This window comes from Salvelinus alpinus, chromosome 25 (genome assembly GCF_045679555.1).
Source record: "Salvelinus alpinus chromosome 25, SLU_Salpinus.1, whole genome shotgun sequence".
Taxonomy (NCBI): Eukaryota; Metazoa; Chordata; class Actinopteri; order Salmoniformes; family Salmonidae; genus Salvelinus; species Salvelinus alpinus.
In genome coordinates this window covers 43,747,834-43,764,556 of record NC_092110.1, presented here as the reverse complement: position 1 = coordinate 43,764,556, position 16,723 = coordinate 43,747,834, and the positions used below count along the sequence as shown (strand labels likewise).

Below are 16,723 nucleotides of genomic sequence, written 5' to 3'. Positions count from 1 at the left end.
CCTCTTTCCGTCTTCATCTCCTCTTCCTCCTCCTCCTCTTCCTCTCATCCTCCTCTTCATCTCCTCTCCCTCCCCTTCCTCACCTCTTCCTCACCATCTTCCTCTTCATCATCCTCATCCTCTTCCTCATCATCTTCCTCGTCATCTTCCTCCCCCTCTTCCTCCTCTTTCTCCTCCTCTTCCTCCTCCTCTTCCTCCTCTTCTCCCAGGGTTGTGTCTAGGTGCCAGGGTTCTCCAGACTCCTGTTGTCTTGGTAATGACCCCCAGGGGACTCCTCTGATCTCTTCTGTTCCCACACTATAAAAGACTATGACGTCATTCTCAGGACAGACAGCTACAACTGCTGTGGTTCCTTTACACAGACAACAAAACCCCAGAATCTAGTTTCAAGGACAAAAGGAAATTGAGAGGAAACGCAGAATTGTGATTTAATATTTTCCAACCTGACACAAGAGGACAGTGCAGTGTATTTCTGTGCTGCCAGACAGGACAATGCAGCAGATCTCAGAGATACTCAGTCACACTACGGAGTCCATAAGGAGAGACTGAGGACGTAGAGATGTGCTGATGGCTGTGGACCTGTCTCTGACTCTGAATGACCACGACCTCCCTGGATGTGACTAATATACTCCCTCCACCACTCAGACCTCCCTGGATGTGACTAATATACTCCCTCCACCACTCAGACCTCCCTGGATGTGACTAATATACTCCCTCCACCACTCAGACCTCCCTGGATGTGACTAATATACTCCCTCCACCGCTCAGACCTCCCTGGATGTGACTAATATACTCCCTCCACCACTCAGACCTCCCTGGATGTGACTAATATACTCCCTCCACCACTCAGACCTCCCTGGATGTGACTAATATACTCCCTCCACCGCTTCGTCTAGAAGGGTCAGGACAAGTTGTAGTCTTTCAAGACAGCGATGCTCTCTTTGCACACTAAGCACACAGCTTTCCCTGATACGTCAATAAATAAATATTTCAATGTCCTCTCTTGCTGGAACGCCCTACATTCATTGTCTAACATTCCTTTTCTTTTAATTCTTTGAAACACTAATTTTTGAACAATTTCTAGCTAGTTACTATTTGTAACTGTGACGTGTGTCAGCCTGTCAGTCACTGTCTGTCCTCGTACAGTTATTATTTATACGTGCCTTCAAAATAAAGGTCCCACAAGCTTTGGGAGTTAAATCATTACACAAAGGTGAGTATTTATTGTGCTTTTAATTTGAATAACAAATAAATAAATAAAAATTACTTTACTATCGCAAATTCTTTATGTGATCTGAGCATGATTCCGCGGGCCGCATTGAATCAGGTCGCTGGCCGCATACGGCCCCCGAGCAGGCCTTTGGCCCGGCCTAATCTACCTCATTGTTCTATCTGTGGTAGTGTACATATAGATGTAGTTCATCTGTTGTCCAGCGGGGGCAGTGTTGTTACAGTCATCTATCCTGTAGCTCAGTTCACGATGACAAACAGACAGCTGCTTTCCCCTAGAGAACACTGAATATATTCCTCTGCTGTTGAACAATACAATGACGGTCGGAGCTTCTGTTAACTTCTCCATCCTACTGCTCTTGTTGCCAGGTAAACTCATCAAGCTTTCAGGAAGAAACAAAATTACCTCAGGAAACACCTAAAGAAGACAACCTCTGTCTATTCATATAAGGGACTTTTCAATGGTTTTGTTTCTTAATGTTTCTCTAACTTCTTCCTTGATATGTCCAACTTCCCCTCCTTGTGTTTCTATCTCCTGTCTCTGATGAAGGAGCTTTGAACAGCAGCAGAATCTCCCAGACGCCTGCAGCAGTAATAGTGAGGCCAAAAGAAAGCAGTAGTCTCAGCTGTAGCCACAACACCTCAAACGTTTTCTACATGTACTGGTACAGACGACCAGCACAGAGCAGAGCCCTCACACTAGTGGGCTACCTGTACTCAGACACAGCCAACCTAGAGACAGACTTTACCAACGATCGCTTCGGTCTCCAAGGAAACGCAGGTAGTCGTGGAGACCTGCAGATATCCGATCCTACCACAGAGGACTCTGGGGAGTATTTCTGTGCGACCAGCTTAGCACGCTGCTCTAGATCCTCTTCCTTCCTCTACAAAAACCCCTCTCTCTGGTACGCCACACAGTGCGTAGTCTTTGACTGGCGTACACAGTGAGAACTCACTTCACTACAAGGTGTAAATGTTTTTGGATTACCTTGGTTATTAGATGTCTTCCTGTTCTAGGTTTAGGGTAGCGTGTTTTCACGTCATGTTAAGGAACAAAATAGGCAGTGTATCTTGTTGTCGTTACAGAAGTTGGGATGATGTCATTTCCTGCCCATTCCCGCTCCTCAGACATGTCGCTGTGTTTGTAAATGGTCACCTCAGTCATCTCTCTTAGCAGACGGTCTTATCCAGAGCGAGTTACCGAGACAACATGATCACAGTTGTCATCTGCCTCACCGTCTCCATCGTCTTCCACACAGGTACCGTGAGGATTTATCTAATCGATGTCTTGATGTCTTGAAATGGAGACAGTGAGGGAGATGATCTCAGTAAATTACATCCTGAATTAAAATCCTAAGTTATTGAAATGTAAATGTGACTTGAAATGGAAAACCTTAGCACATTTTTTGGACAATAGTGATTGAATTTTTTGAATTTTTTAATTCTTGACTGAAATGTCTCGTTTTCTCTAGTCTTCTATTAATTTATCTTCCTCCTTTCTTCTCTCCTGCCTTTCTTCTCTCTCTCCTCTCTTCTCTCCCTCCTCTCTTCTCTCTCTCCTCTCTTCTCTCCCTCCTCTCTTCTCTCTCTCCTCTCCTCTCTTCTCTTCTCTCCCTCCTCTCTTCTCTCTCTCCTCTCCTCTCTTCTCTCCTCTCCTCTCCTCTCTTCTCTCTCTCCTCTCTTCTCTTCCTCCTCTCTTCTCTCTCTCCTCTCTTCTCTCTCTCCTCTCTTCTCTCTCTCCTCTCTTATCTCCTCTCCTCTCTTCTCTCTCTCCTCTCTTCTCTTCCTCCTCTCTTCTCTCTCTCCTCTCCTCTCTTCTCTCCCTCCTCTCTTCTCTCTCTCCTCTCCTCTCTTCTCTCCCTCCTCTCTTCTCTCTCTCCTCTCCTCTCTTCACTCCCTCCTCTCTTCTCTCTCTCCTCTCCTCTCTTCTCTCCCTCCTCTCTTCTCTCTCTCCTCTCCTCTCTTCTCTCCCTCCTCTATGTTCCAGGTGTGATACAGACAGTGAAGATCAGCCAGTGGCCCAGTTCCCTCTGTAGCCACCCCAACACCTCCATGGACATGCACTGTTCTCAGGACGCAGGCTATGACTACATGTACTGGTACAGGCACCTCCGGGGAGAGGGCCCTAAACTAATGGCCTCGCTCGTAGGTGAATCAGCAAGCTATGAGGCAGAGTTTAAGTCTGGCTACAGAATCTGGAGATCAGAAAACTCAGAGGGAATGAGCTCAGTAAGGCAGTGGTCTCTGACAGTACAGATGGTGCAGAGAAAGGACCAGGCAGTGTATCTGTGTGCTACCAGTCCACACAGTGAAGCAGGGATCCTCAACTCTGTTACAATATCACATTTTGGGAGGCTGCCAAGGAGGCTCTCTCTGGCACCTGGCTGATGTTGCCTGGCAGGGTGTCTCTCCGATAGGGGGAGGTACAGCCCAGATATTAGAACAGTAATCAAGAGAATGTGATGATGAATAAAATTATCTCTTTCTCTCTCACTCGCGCTCTCTCTCTCTCTCTCTCTCTCTCTCTCTCTCTCTCTCTCTCTCTCTCTCTCTCTCTCTCTCTCTCTCTCTCTCTCTCTCTCTCTCTCTCTCTAGCTCGCTCGCTCGCTCTCTCTCTCTGCTCTTTCTCTCTCTCTAGCTCTCTCTCTCTCTCTTCTCTCTCTCTCTCTCTCTCTCTCTTCTCTCTCTTCTCTCTCTGCTCTTTCTTTCTCCCTCCTTTCTCTCAGCTCTTTCTCTCTCTCTTCTCTCGCTCACTCTCTTTACACAAGACAGCTTGTGGGAGGTAGCTGGCACTGTGTAGAAGGATGTCTCCAACAACATATGGACTCGGCTTGTTCTTCATCTTATTTCCACGTGAGATTTCCTCAATCTGAATATGACTAAATATTATAGCTAAGTATTGTGTTAAAGTTAAATGGGACTGCATCGAAATTAGCACTCTCTCTTCCCAAGCTTTGGTGAACTCTGAACTCATCGTCATCCTCTGTCTGAACTATCTCTTTCACAGCTCGTGTAACGTGTGCTGAGTTTCATCAGTCTCCTTCCCTGACAGTGAAGGAAAGAGACCATGTGGAGGTCCACTGTAGCCACAATGACAATAGCCTGGTGGTGATGCTGTGGTACCAACAGAAACAGGCCAGTCCTGCTATGACTCTGATAGGTGATGATCCATCATGTGACTACTGCCACCGACTTCTAACCCTATTGTTGTTGAGGAGAGGTGCATTTTTCATCCTACCACGTGTATCCTGATGATAAACTTTGATTTTGATAGGGTACGGTTACAGCGCACAAGAGCCTAACTACGAGGGTCTGTTCGCGGAGAGGTTTCAGCTGAAGAGAGCGGACACCCTGACGGGATCTCTGGTCATCTCCAACATGACATCAGCAGACTCTGCTGTGTATTTCTGCGCAGCCAGTCACACAGTGATGTGGATAGATATCTGTGTCTCGCTAAAAACCTGACGCTCTCTGTCTCGCACAGGAAATCCAACGCAGAGGCTCCAGCTTTCTACTCTGGTCTTGTATCATGTATTGTGGTGTCAGGTGATCAGGGTCTGTGAGAGCAGCGATAATGAGAGACAAAGCGTGTACAGTCACAATATACAGAATCCAGCACAGACCCAATTTGTTTTCTTTTTAGAAGTAAGAAATTATTTTACTACCAAATAGTTTTCTTGTTAGAAATAAGAACTTGTCTTACTACAATTTGTTCATTTTTCTGATTAACTTTAACTTTTATTTTGTATCTCTCCCCCTCTCTCTCTCTCTCTCTCTGGATTTTCTATTAAATTACATTTTTTTCCACACTGTTTGCTCACTGGGTCCTCCTCTATTTATTTATATTTGCTCTTTCAAGCAGTGCAGCTCATTAAGATGAAATAACGTTAACGTTATAATAACGCTGCTGATCCAACTTCTCTCAGACCTTTTCTTTTCTTCTTCTCATAGCTTCTGCTGATGGATTCTCTTTGTAAATAATGCTCACTAGCGACCCAGAGAGACAGTCTTAATAGCAATGAAATGTTGTTGTTTTTCCCCCATCGCCATTGCAAACATTGGCTAAGCAGGAAGCAGACATGCCATTCAAAGTAGTCGTGTTTTTTTGTTTCAGCAAATCTCAGGCCACGATATGTCAAATAGCAGTAGGCACCAGCGGTGGTGATTTTAGCATGTAAATCTAGGCGGGGCAACAATAGATTATGTGGGATGCGTGTCAGCAAAGCCTCTACACAACACGACACTAAACAATACATGAATTGCACTGTAACAGTGACAAGCGGTGCTCACAAACTGTTAGGGCCTACATAAAGCTGTCCCAACAGCAGAATCCCAACAGCAGAGTCCCAACACCTTACCACTGCTACACCTGGCTTTCAGCGGAGCCTTGTCTGGCAGCGAAACAGTTCATTCAGCCTCATTTACTGCCTTTTAAAAAAACACAGCGTATATGGCTGACTTGCTTAAACAAATGTGGTTTCGACTGACAATTGAGTTGTACAAACTATGGCATAAGGGGACGACAAGCATCGAAGAGGCAATTCGTAATTTCGATTAAGACGTTAATGAGCGACGACGGACGTAGTCAATATAACTATTTGTTCCGTACTTTTGAAATGTATAGCGACAGAATTCAGAACATGGGCCTTTCTTACAGTGTACAGCAAGTCAGAACCGTAGGATAAATAAAGGGGGCATATAAACAGACAATGAAGCTCTTACAATATTTGATGATTACATTTCTCTAAAACAGACTATAGGCTACATGTGCACCGCCAAGTCACCACCACCAACTAGGTGAAATTAAGAGGTGAAAAGGGACCAAATTATTAGGTTGAGGCACATGGGCTACTAACAGCTTACTACACAACATACACTTAGTATTACTTTCTTAGCTACAGTTTACATATCTCCCTGGCATATTACATCATTTGTGCAGCAGAATACAAGACATTTTTGGACTGACCTTGCGATGTGCTCACTTAAACAGGAAGGTGGCGCGGCGGTCTTTTGTGGGCAAATTTTGTAATCAAACTTTGTCATCAAAATCTGACATTCTCTGGATTTATGGCGGGAACTCTGGGGGAAAAAACACACAGCCACATTGAATAGCAGGCTAGTGATGCTTGGCAACGCTTGCAGTGCGCCCCTGATTCCTTCCAAATGACTCATTGTTGAATTTGCGATTTCCAACTTGTTGTGTCATCTTTATGTCCAACGGTCGATGAGCACCAATATGTTTATTCCTTAATTTCTATTCATTATTTCTCTTTATATGACAAGGATTAAAAAGGATTTGCCAGTAGATTGATATATAGAGATCTATATAGATATAGATATAACATGATTTGATGTCATTTTATCTGTGGCCAACGACCTTGAGCCTTCTTGGGAAGGGCACTTGTAATATAACTCTATGGCAGGACTCAAAGGGTTGACATTTTTAGTTCCTCTGTCCAGTGTCTGTGTTCTTTTGCCCATCTTAATATTTTATTTGTATTGGCAAGATATGGCTTTTTCTTTGCAACTCTGCCTAGAATGCCAGCATCCCAGAATTGCCTCGTCACTGTTGACATTGAGACTGGTGTTTTGCGGGTACTATTTAATTGAGATGCCAGTTGAGGACTTGTGAGGCATCTGTTTCTCAAACTAGACACTCTGATGTACTTGTTGTCTTGCTCAGTTGTGCACCGGGGCCTCCCACTCCTCTTTCTATTCTGGTTAGAGCCAGTTTGACTGTTCTGTGAAGGGGGTAGTACACAGCCTTGTACAATATCCTCAGTTTCTTGGCAATTTCTTGCATGGAATAGCCTTCATTTCTCAGAACAAGAATAGAATAGACTGACGAGTTTCAGAAGAAAGTTATTTGTTTCTGGCCATTTTGAGCCTGTAATTGAACCCACAAATGCTGATGCTCCAGATACTCAAATAAGGCCAGTTTTATTGCTTCTTTAATCAGAACAACAGTTTTCAGCTGTGCTAACATAACTGCAAAAGGGTTTTCTAATGATCAATTAGCCTTTTAAAACGATAAACCTGGATTAGCTAACACAACGTGCCATTGGATCACAGGAGTGATGGTTGCTGATAATGGGCCTCTGTACGCCTACGTAGATATTCCATTAAAAATCTGCCGTTTCCAACTACTTTCAACATTAGCAATGTCAACACTGTATTTCTGATTAATTTTGACGTTATTTTAATGGAGACATTTTTTTTGTTGCTTTTCATTCAAAAACAAGGATATTTCTAAGTGACCCCAAACTTTTGAACGGTAGTGTATAACGTGATTTGCTGTCATTGTATCTGTTGCCAATGACCTTGAGCCTTCCTGGAAGGGCACTTGTAATATAACTAAATGACAGGACCAAAAAGGGCTACAATTTTCCATGTCTACCATTACTAAGGACTGGTGATGTAGTTTCCCCATGAGTGACAGAAGACTGAGCCAATCACGGTGCAACACTCCGTATTTTCTACTGGCTCGCCCCACCTCCACCGGAACCACTGAGCTGGGCTGAAACACCTGCATTATGAAGCTGCCTTACTCAAGAAAACAAAAAAGAGACCATGTTTGTATGCAGCTATATTAACTCAATGATATATATACAGTATATATTTTTTTTTTACATTGTTTGCGAACTGATATGTGACTCGTATTAATGCCAAAATAACATGAAAAAACAGGCAAGCCCCCAAAAAATGTGGGTCAGCCCCACCTGCTCTGAATGACGAGTCGCCACTGGTCCAATGGCAAACTCCGCCCACAGCACAGCCTTGAGACAATAGAGACATGGATTGTGTATGTGTACCATTCAGAGGGTGAATGGGAAAGACAAAAGATTTAAGTACCTTTGAATGGGGTATGGTAGTAGGTGCCCGGTGCACCAGTTTGAGTGTGTCAAAAACAGCAACGCTGCTGGGATTTTCACGCTCAACAGTTTCCTGTCTGTTTCAATAATTTATTTAACTTTTATTTAACTAGGCAAGTCAGTTAAACAAATTCGTATTCACAATGACGGCCTACCCAGACCAAACCCTAAGCCGGACGACGCTGTGCCAATTGCGCGTCGCCCTATGGGACTCCTGATCACGGCCGGTTGTGATACAGCCTGGAATCGAACCAGGGTCTGTAGTGACACCTCTTACACTGAGATGCAGTGCCTTAGACCGCCGCGCCACTCGGGAGCCCAAAATGGGTCCACCACCCAAAGGACATCCAGACAACTTGACACAACTGTGAAAAGCATTGGAGTCAACATGGGCCAGCATCCCTGTGGAACGCTTTCAACACCTTGTAGAGTCCATTCCCCAACGAAATGAGGCTGTTCTGAGGGCAAAGGGGGGGTGCAACTCAATATTAGGAAGGTGTTCTTAATGTTTTGTATACTCAGTCCTTTACATTCATACTATTCCATGAACCCCCACTATGAAGCCATCAGGCTATTCAAATAGTTAGCTGTAGTTTATAGTATAAATAGTATGACTACAAGTGGGAACTATAGCTCATACAAGCTGCTGCGGAGGGCACTGCGGAGGACACTGCGGAGGGCACTGCGGAGGACACTGCGGAGGACACTGCGGAGGGCACTGCGGAGGGCACTGCGGAGGGCACTGCGGAGGACACTGCGGAGGGCACTGCGGAGGGCACTGCGGAGGGCACTGCGGAGGACACTGCGGAGGGCACTGCGGAGGGCACTGCGGAGGGCACCGCGGAGGACACTGCGGAGGGCACCGCGGAGGACACCGCGGAGGACACCGCGGAGGACACCGCGGAGGACACCGCGGAGGACACCGCGGAGGACACCGCGGAGGGCACCGCGGAGGACACCGCGGAGGACACTGCGGAGGACACCGCGGAGGACACCGCGGAGGACACTGCGGAGGACACCGCGGAGGGCACTGCGGAGGACACCGCGGAGGACACTGCGGAGGACACTGCGGAGGACACCACGGAGGACACCGCGGAGGGCACTGTTCCAAATATTTAGATGTAGAGAGTTACTAGTCACACGGTACAGATGTAATGTGTGATGCAGCCTGACAGTGTGCCCTCAATGGTGTCTTCTTCACCAATTGTGTCCGTGTGGTTTGACCATTTCAGTTCCTCTGAGATGTGTACGCCGAGGAACTTGAAGTTTTTGACCATCTCCACGGCGGCCCCGTTGATGAGGACGGGGGTGAGTCCAGCCTGGTTCCTCCTGAAGTCCACAGTCAACTCCTTTATTTTGCTAACGTTGAGGGAGAGGATATTTCCCTGGCACCACGACGTCAGGCGTGATGATGGAGTTGGAACAGTGAGGTGGGGGGGTGGGGTTGGATGGGGTTGATATCTCTGGGGGTGGGTAGTTCAGATAGTGTGGTTGATATCTCTGGGGGGGGGTAGTTCAGCTAGTGTGGTTGATATCTCTGGGGGGGGGGTAGTTCAGCTAGTGTGGTTGATATCTCTGGGGGGGGGGGGTAGTTCAGCTAGTGTGGTTGATATCTCTGGGGGGGGGTAGTTCAGCTGGTGTGGTTGATATCTCTGGGGGGGGGGGGGTAGTTCAGCTAGTGTGGTTGATATCTCTGGGGGGAGGGGGGGGGGTAGTTCAGCTAGTGTGGTTGATATCTCTGGGGGGAGGGGGGGGGGGGGTAGTTCAGCTAGTGTGGTTGATATCTCTGGGGGGGGGGTAGTTCAGCTAGTGTGGTTGATATCTCTGGGGGGGGGGGGGTAGTTCAGCTAGTGTGGTTGATATCTCTGGGGGAGGGGGGTAGTTCAGCTAGGGTGGTTGATATCTCTGGGGGGGGGGTAGTTCAGCTAGTGTGGTTGATATCTCTGGGGGGGGGGTAGTTCAGATAGTGTGGTTGATATCTCTGGGGGGGGGGGGGTAGTTCAGCTAGTGTGGTTGATATCTCTGGGGGGTGGGGGGTAGTTCAGATAGTGTGGTTGATATCTCTGGGGGGTGGGGGGTAGTTCAGCTAGTGTGGTTGATATCTCTGGGGGGGGGGTAGTTCAGCTAGTGTGGTTGATATCTCTGGGGGGGGGGGTAGTTCAGATAGTGTGGTTGATATCTCTGGGGGGGAGGGGGTAGTTCAGCTAGTGTGGTTGATATCTCTGGGGGGAGGGGGGGGGGGGTAGTTCAGCTAGTGTGGTTGATATATCTGGGGGGGGTAGTTCAGATAGTGTGGGTTATATCTCGGGGGGGGGGTAGTTCAGCTGGTGTGGTTGATATCTCTGGGGGGGGGGGGTAGTTCAGCTGGTGTGGTTGATATCTCTGGGGGGGGGGGGGGGTAGTTCAGCTAGTGTGGTTGATATCTTTGGGGGGGGGTAGTTCAGCTAGTGTGGTTGATATCTCTGGGGGGGGGGGGGGGGGTAGTTCAGCTAGTGTGGTTGATATCTCTGGGGGGGGGGGTAGTTCAGCTTGTGTGGGTTATATCTCTGGGGGGGGGGGTAGTTCAGCTAGTGTGGTTGATATCTCTGGGGGGGGGGGCAGTTCAGCTAGTGTGGTTGATAACTCTGGGGGGGGGTAGTTCAGCTAGTGAGGTTGATATCTCTGGGGGGGGGTAGTTCAGCTAGTGTGGTTGATATCTCTGGGGGGGGGGGGTAGTTCAGCTGGTGTGGTTGATATCTCTGGGGGGGGGTAGTTCAGCTAGTGTGGTTGATATCTCTGGGGGGGGGGGGGGGTTCAGCTAGTGTGGTTGATATCTCTGGGGGGGGGGGGGGGTAGTTCAGCTGGTGTGGTTGATATCTCTGGGGGGGGGGGGGGGTAGTTCAGCTGGTGTGGTTGATATCTCTGGTGGGGGGGGGGGTAGTTCAGCTAGTGTGGTTGATATCTCTGGGGGGGGGGTAGTTCAGCTAGTGTGGTTGATATCTCTGGGGGGGGGGTAGTTCAGCTAGTGTGGTTGATATCTCTGGGGGGGGGGGGGTAGTTCAGCTAGTGTGGATGATATCTCTGGGGGGGGGGGGGTAGTTCAGCTGGTGTGGTTGATATCTCTGGGGGGGGGGGTAGTTCAGCTAGTGTGGTTGATATCTCTGGGGGGGGGGGGGTAGTTCAGCTAGTGTGGTTGATATCTCTGGGGGGGGGGGTAGTTCAGCTAGTGTGGTTGATAACTCTGGGGGGGGTAGTTCAGCTAGTGAGGTTGATATCTCTGGGGGGGGGTAGTTCAGCTAGTGTGGTTGATATCTCTGGGGGGGGGGGGGTAGTTCAGCTAGTGTGGTTGATATCTCTGGGGGGGGGGGGTAGTTCAGCTGGTGTGGTTGATATCTCTGGGGGGGGGTAGTTCAGCTAGTGTGGTTGATATCTCTGGGGGGGGGGGTAGTTCAGCTAGTGTGGTTGATATCTCTGGAGGGGGGGGGGGTAGTTCAGCTAGTGTGGTTGATATCTCTGGGGGGGGGGGTAGTTCAGCTAGTGTGGTTGATATCTCTGGGGGGGGGGGGGTAGTTCAGCTAGTGTGGTTAATATCTCTGGGGGGGGGGGGGGGTAGTTCAGCTAGTGTGGGTTATATCTCTGGGGGGGGGGGGGTAGTTCAGCTAGTGTGGGTTATATCTCTGGGGGGGGGGGGGTAGTTCAGCTAGTGTGGTTGATATCTCTGGGGGGGGGGGGGGTAGTTCAGCTAGTGTGGGTTATATCTCTGGGGGGGGGGGGGTAGTTCAGCTAGTGTGGGTTATATCTCTGGGGGGGGGGGGGGTAGTTCAGCTAGTGTGGTTGATATCTCTGGGGGGGGTAGGTCAGCTAGTGTGGTTGATATCTCTGGGGGGGGGGTAGTTCAGCTAGTGTGGTTGATATCTCTGGGGGGGGGTAGTTCAGCTGGTGTGGTTGATATCTCTGGGGGGGGGGGGGTAGTTCAGCTAGTGTGGATGATATCTCTGGGGGGGGGGGGGTAGTTCAGCTGGTGTGGTTGATATCTCTGGGGGGGGGGGGTAGTTCAGCTAGTGTGGGTTATATCTCTGGGGGGGGGGGTAGTTCAGCTAGTGTGGTTGATATCTCTGGGGGGGGGGTAGTTCAGCTGGTGTGGTTGATATCTCTGGGGGGGGGTAGTTCAGCTAGTGTGGTTGATATCTCTGGGGGGGGTGGGGGGGTTCAGCTAGTGTGGTTGATATCTCTGGGGAGGGGGGGTAGTTCAGCTAGTGTGGTTGATATCTCTGGGGGGGGGGGTAGTTCAGCTGGTGTGGTTGATATCTCTGGTGGGGGGGGGGGTAGTTCAGCTAGTGTGGTTGATATCTCTGGGGGGGGGTAGTTCAGCTAGTGTGGTTGATATCACTGGGGGGGGGGGATAGTCCAGATAGTGTGGGTTATATCTCTGGGGGGGGGGGGGTAGTTCAGCTGTTGTGGTTGATATCTCTGGGGGGGGGGGTAGTTCAGCTGGTGTGGTTGATATCTCTGGGGGGGGTAGTTCAGCTGTTGTGGTTGATATCTCTGGGGGGGGGGGGGTAGTTCAGCTGGTGTGGTTGATATCTCTGGAGGGGGGGGTAGTTCAGCTGGTGTGGTTGATATCTCTGGGGGGGGGGGGGGGTAGTTCAGCTAGTGTGGTTGATATCTCTGGGGGGGGGTTGTTCAGCTAGTGTGGTTGATATCTCTGGGGGGGGGTAGTTCAGCTAGTGTGGTTGATATCTCTGGGGGGGGGGTAGTTCAGCTAGTGTGGATGATATCTCTGGGGGGGGGGGGATAGTTCAGCTAGTGTGGTTGATATCTCTGGGGGGGGGGGGGTAGTTCAGCTAGTGTGGTTGATATCTCTGGGGGGGGGGGTAGTTCAGCTAGTGTGGTTGATATCTCTGGGGGGGGGTGGTCGTTCAGCTAGTGTGGTTGATATCTCTGGGGGGGGGGGATAGTTCAGCTAGTGTGGTTAATATCTCTGGGGGGGGGGTAGTTCAGCTGGTGTGGTTGATATCTCTGGGGGGGGGGTAGTTCAGCTGGTGTGGTTGATATCTCTGGGGGGGGGGGATAGTTCAGCTAGTGTGGTTAATATCTCTGGGGGGGGGTAGTTCAGCTAGTGTGGTTGATATCTCTTGGGGGGGGGGGTAGTTCAGCTAGTGTGGTTGATATCTCTGGGGGGGGGGGGTAGTTCAGCTAGTGTGGTTGATATCTCTGGGGGGGGGGGGGGTAGTTCAGCTGGTGTGGTTGATATCTCTGGGGGGGGGGGGGTAGTTCAGCTAATGTGGTTGATATCTCTGGGGGGGGATAGTTCAGCTAGTGTGGTTGATATCTCTGGGGGGGGGGGGGTAGTTCAGCTAGTGTGGTTGATATCTCTGGGGGGGGGGGGGGTAGTTCAGCTAGTGTGGTTGATATCTCTGGGGGGGGGGGTAGTTCAGCTGGTGTGGTTGATATCTCTGGGGGGGGGGGGTAGTTCAGCTAGTGTGGTTGATATCTCTGGGGGGGGGGTAGTTCAGCTGGTGTGGTTGATATCTCTGGGGGGGGGGGGGTAGTTCAGCTAGTGTGTTTGAAATCTCTGGGGGGGGGGTAGTTCAGCTAGTGTGGTTGATATCTCTGGGGGGGGGGGTAGTTCAGCTAGTGTGGTTGATATCTCTGGGGGGGGGGTAGTTCAGCTGGTGTGGTTGATATCTCTGGGGGGGGGGGGGTAGTTCAGCTAGTGTGGTTGATATCTCTGGGGGGGGGATAGTTCAGCTAGTGTGGTTGATATCTCTGGGGGGGGGGGGGTAGTTCAGCTAGTGTGGTTGATATCTCTGGGGGGGGGGGGGTAGTTCAGCTGGTGTGGTTGATATCTCTGGGGGGGGGGTAGTTCAGCTGGTGTGGTTGATATCTCTGGGGGGGGGGGGGTAGTTCAGCTAGTGTGTTTGAAATCTCTGGGGGGGGGGTAGTTCAGCTAGTGTGGTTGATATCTCTGGGGGGGGGGGTAGTTCAGCTAGTGTGGTTGATATCTCTGGGGGGGGGGTAGTTCAGCTGGTGTGGTTGATATCTCTGGGGGGGGGGGGTAGTTCAGCTAGTGTGGTTGATATCTCTGGGGGGGGGATAGTTCAGCTAGTGTGGTTGATATCTCTGGGGGGGGGGGGGTAGTTCAGCTAGTGTGGTTGATATCTCTGGGGGGGTAGATCAGCTAGTGTGGTTGATATCTCTGGGGGGGGGGTAGTTCAGCTGGTGTGGTTGATATCTCTGGGGGGGGGGGGTAGTTCAGCTAGTGTGTTTGAAATCTCTGGGGGGGGGTAGTTCAGCTAGTGTGGTTGATATCTCTGGGGGGGGGGGGTAGTTCAGCTAGTGTGGTTGATATCTCGGGGGGGGGGGGTAGTTCAGCTGGTGTGGTTGATATCTCTGGGGGGGGGGGGTAGTTCAGCTGGTGTGGTTGATATCTCTGGGGGGGGTGTAGTTCAGCTAGTGTGGTTGATATCTCTGGGGGGGGGGGGTAGTTCAGCTGGTGTGGTTGATATCTCTGGGGGGGGGGGGGTAGTTCAGCTAGTGTGGTTGATATCTCTGGGGGGGGGATAGTTCAGCTAGTGTGGTTGATATCTCTGGGGGGGGGGGGGTAGTTCAGCTAGTGTGGTTGATATCTCTGGGGGGGGGGGGGGGTAGTTCAGCTGGTGTGGTTGATATCTCTGGGGGGGGGGGGTAGTTCAGCTAGTGTGGTTGATATCTCTGGGGGGGTAGTTCAGCTAGTGTGGTTGATATCTCTGGGGGGGGGGTAGTTCAGCTGGTGTGGTTGATATCTCTGGGGGGGGGGGTAGTTCAGCTAGTGTGTTTGAAATCTCTGGGGGGGGGGGGTAGTTCAGCTAGTGTGGTTGATATCTCTGGGGGGGGGGGGTAGTTCAGCTAGTGTGGTTGATATCTCTGGGGGGGGGTAGTTCAGCTGGTGTGGTTGATATCTCTGGGGGGGGGGGTAGTTCAGCTGGTGTGGTTGATATCTCTGGGGGGGGGTGTAGTTCAGCTAGTGTGGTTGATATCTCTGGGGGGGGGGGTAGTTCAGCTAGTGTGGTTGATATCTCTGGGGGGCGGGGGGGGGGGGGGGTAGTTCAGCTGGTGTGGTTGATATCTCTGGGGGGGGGGGGGGGTAGTTCAGCTAGTGTGGTTGATATCTCTGTGGGGGGGGTAGTTCAGCTAGTGTGGTTGATATCTCTGGGGGTGGGGGGTAGTTCAGCTAGTGTGGTTGATATCTCTGGGGGGGGGGTAGTTCAGCTAGTGTGGTTGATATCTCTGGGGCGGGGGGGTAGTTCAGCTAGTGTGGTTGATATCTCTGGGGGGGGGGGGGGGGTCGTTCAGCTAGTGTGGTTGATATCTCTGGGGGGGGTAGTTCAGGTAGTGTGGATGATATCTCTGGGGGGGGGGTAGTTCAGCTAGTGTGGTTGATATATCTGGGGGGGTAGTTCAGCTAGTGTGGTTGATATCTCTGGGGGGGGGGGGGGGGGGTAGTTCAGCTAGTGTGGTTGATATCTCTGGGGGGAGGGGGGGGGGAGGGGGGGTAGTTCAGCTGGTGTGGTTGATATCTCGGGGGGGGGGGGGTAGTTCAGCTAGTGTGGTTGATATCTCTGGGGGGGGGGGGTAGTTCAGCTAGTGTGGTTGATATCTCTGGGGGTGGGGGGTAGTTCAGCTAGTGTGGTTGATATCTCTGGGGGGGGGGGTAGTTCAGCTAGTGTGGATGATATCTCTGGGGGGGGGGGGTAGTTCAGCTAGTGTGGTTGATATCTCTGGGGGTGGGGGGTAGTTCAGCTAGTGTGGTTGATATCTCTGGGGGGGGGGGGGGGTCGTTCAGCTAGTGTGGTTGATATCTCTGGGGGGGGGGTAGTTCAGCTAGTGTGGATGATATCTCTGGGGGGGGGTAGTTCAGCTAGTGTGGTTGATATCTCTGGGGGGGGGGGTAGTTCAGCTAGTGTGGTTGATATCTCTGGGGGGGGGGGGTAGTTCAGCTGGTGTGGTTGATATCTCTGGGGGGGGGTAGTTCAGCTAGTGTGGTTGATATCTCTGGGGGGGGGTAGTTCAGCTAGTGTGGTTGATATCTCTGGGGGGGGGTAGTTCAGCTGGTCTGGTTGATATCTCTGGGGGGGGGGGGGGTAGTTCAGCTAGTGTGGTTGATATCTCTGGGGGGGGGTTAGTTCAGCTAGTGTGGTTGATATCTCTGGGGGGGGGGGGTAGTTCAGCTAGTGTGGTTGATATCTCTGGGGAGGGGGTAGTTCAGCTAGTGTGGTTGATATCTCTGGGGGGGGGGGGGTAGTTCAGCTAGTGTGGTTGATATCTCTGGGGTGGGGGGGGGGTAGTTCAGCTAATGTGGTTGATATCTCTGGGGGGGGGGGGTAGTTCAGCTAGTGTGGTTGATATCTCTGGGGGGGGGGTAGTTCAGCTAGTGTGGTTGATATCTCTGCGGGGGGGGGGGGTCGTTCAGGTGGTGTGGTTGATGTCTCTAATTTGATAGTATTTTACATTGAACCGTCCTTCAGTTGTTGCTGTTACATCATATAACTGATCCTATGAGATAGGAGAGGCCAGGTGCCAACCATTATACTAGAGTTGTTGTCTTACCTGCCGGCCAAGTCCGTGGTTCTATACCTTCAAAGATAGATATAACAAACTAT

The 16,723-nt window shown here is 50.5% G+C and overlaps 1 protein-coding gene and 1 gene segment (V, D, J or C); both read left to right on the top strand.

Annotated features, from left to right (window-relative positions):
• Nucleotides 1–2,440: 2,440 nt before the first annotated feature.
• LOC139553113 (T cell receptor beta variable 7-2-like) lies at nucleotides 2,441–3,618 on the top strand. The segment is given in 2 exon segments: nucleotides 2,441–2,489; nucleotides 3,218–3,618. Coding segments are annotated over 2 exon segments (450 nt in total).
• A 14-nt stretch (nucleotides 3,619–3,632) lies between these two features.
• The window catches only part of LOC139554016 (M1-specific T cell receptor beta chain-like), a 28,330-nt gene continuing 15,239 nt past the window's right edge, over nucleotides 3,633–16,723 (top strand). Inside the window, exons 1-4 of the mRNA XM_071366892.1 lie at nucleotides 3,633–4,083; nucleotides 4,238–4,390; nucleotides 4,505–4,656; nucleotides 9,533–9,540. Of these exons, the coding sequence (XP_071222993.1) occupies nucleotides 4,035–4,083; nucleotides 4,238–4,390; nucleotides 4,505–4,656; nucleotides 9,533–9,540 (362 nt within the window). The 5' untranslated portion in view covers nucleotides 3,633–4,034. The remainder of the gene's footprint in view (nucleotides 4,084–4,237; nucleotides 4,391–4,504; nucleotides 4,657–9,532; nucleotides 9,541–16,723) is intronic.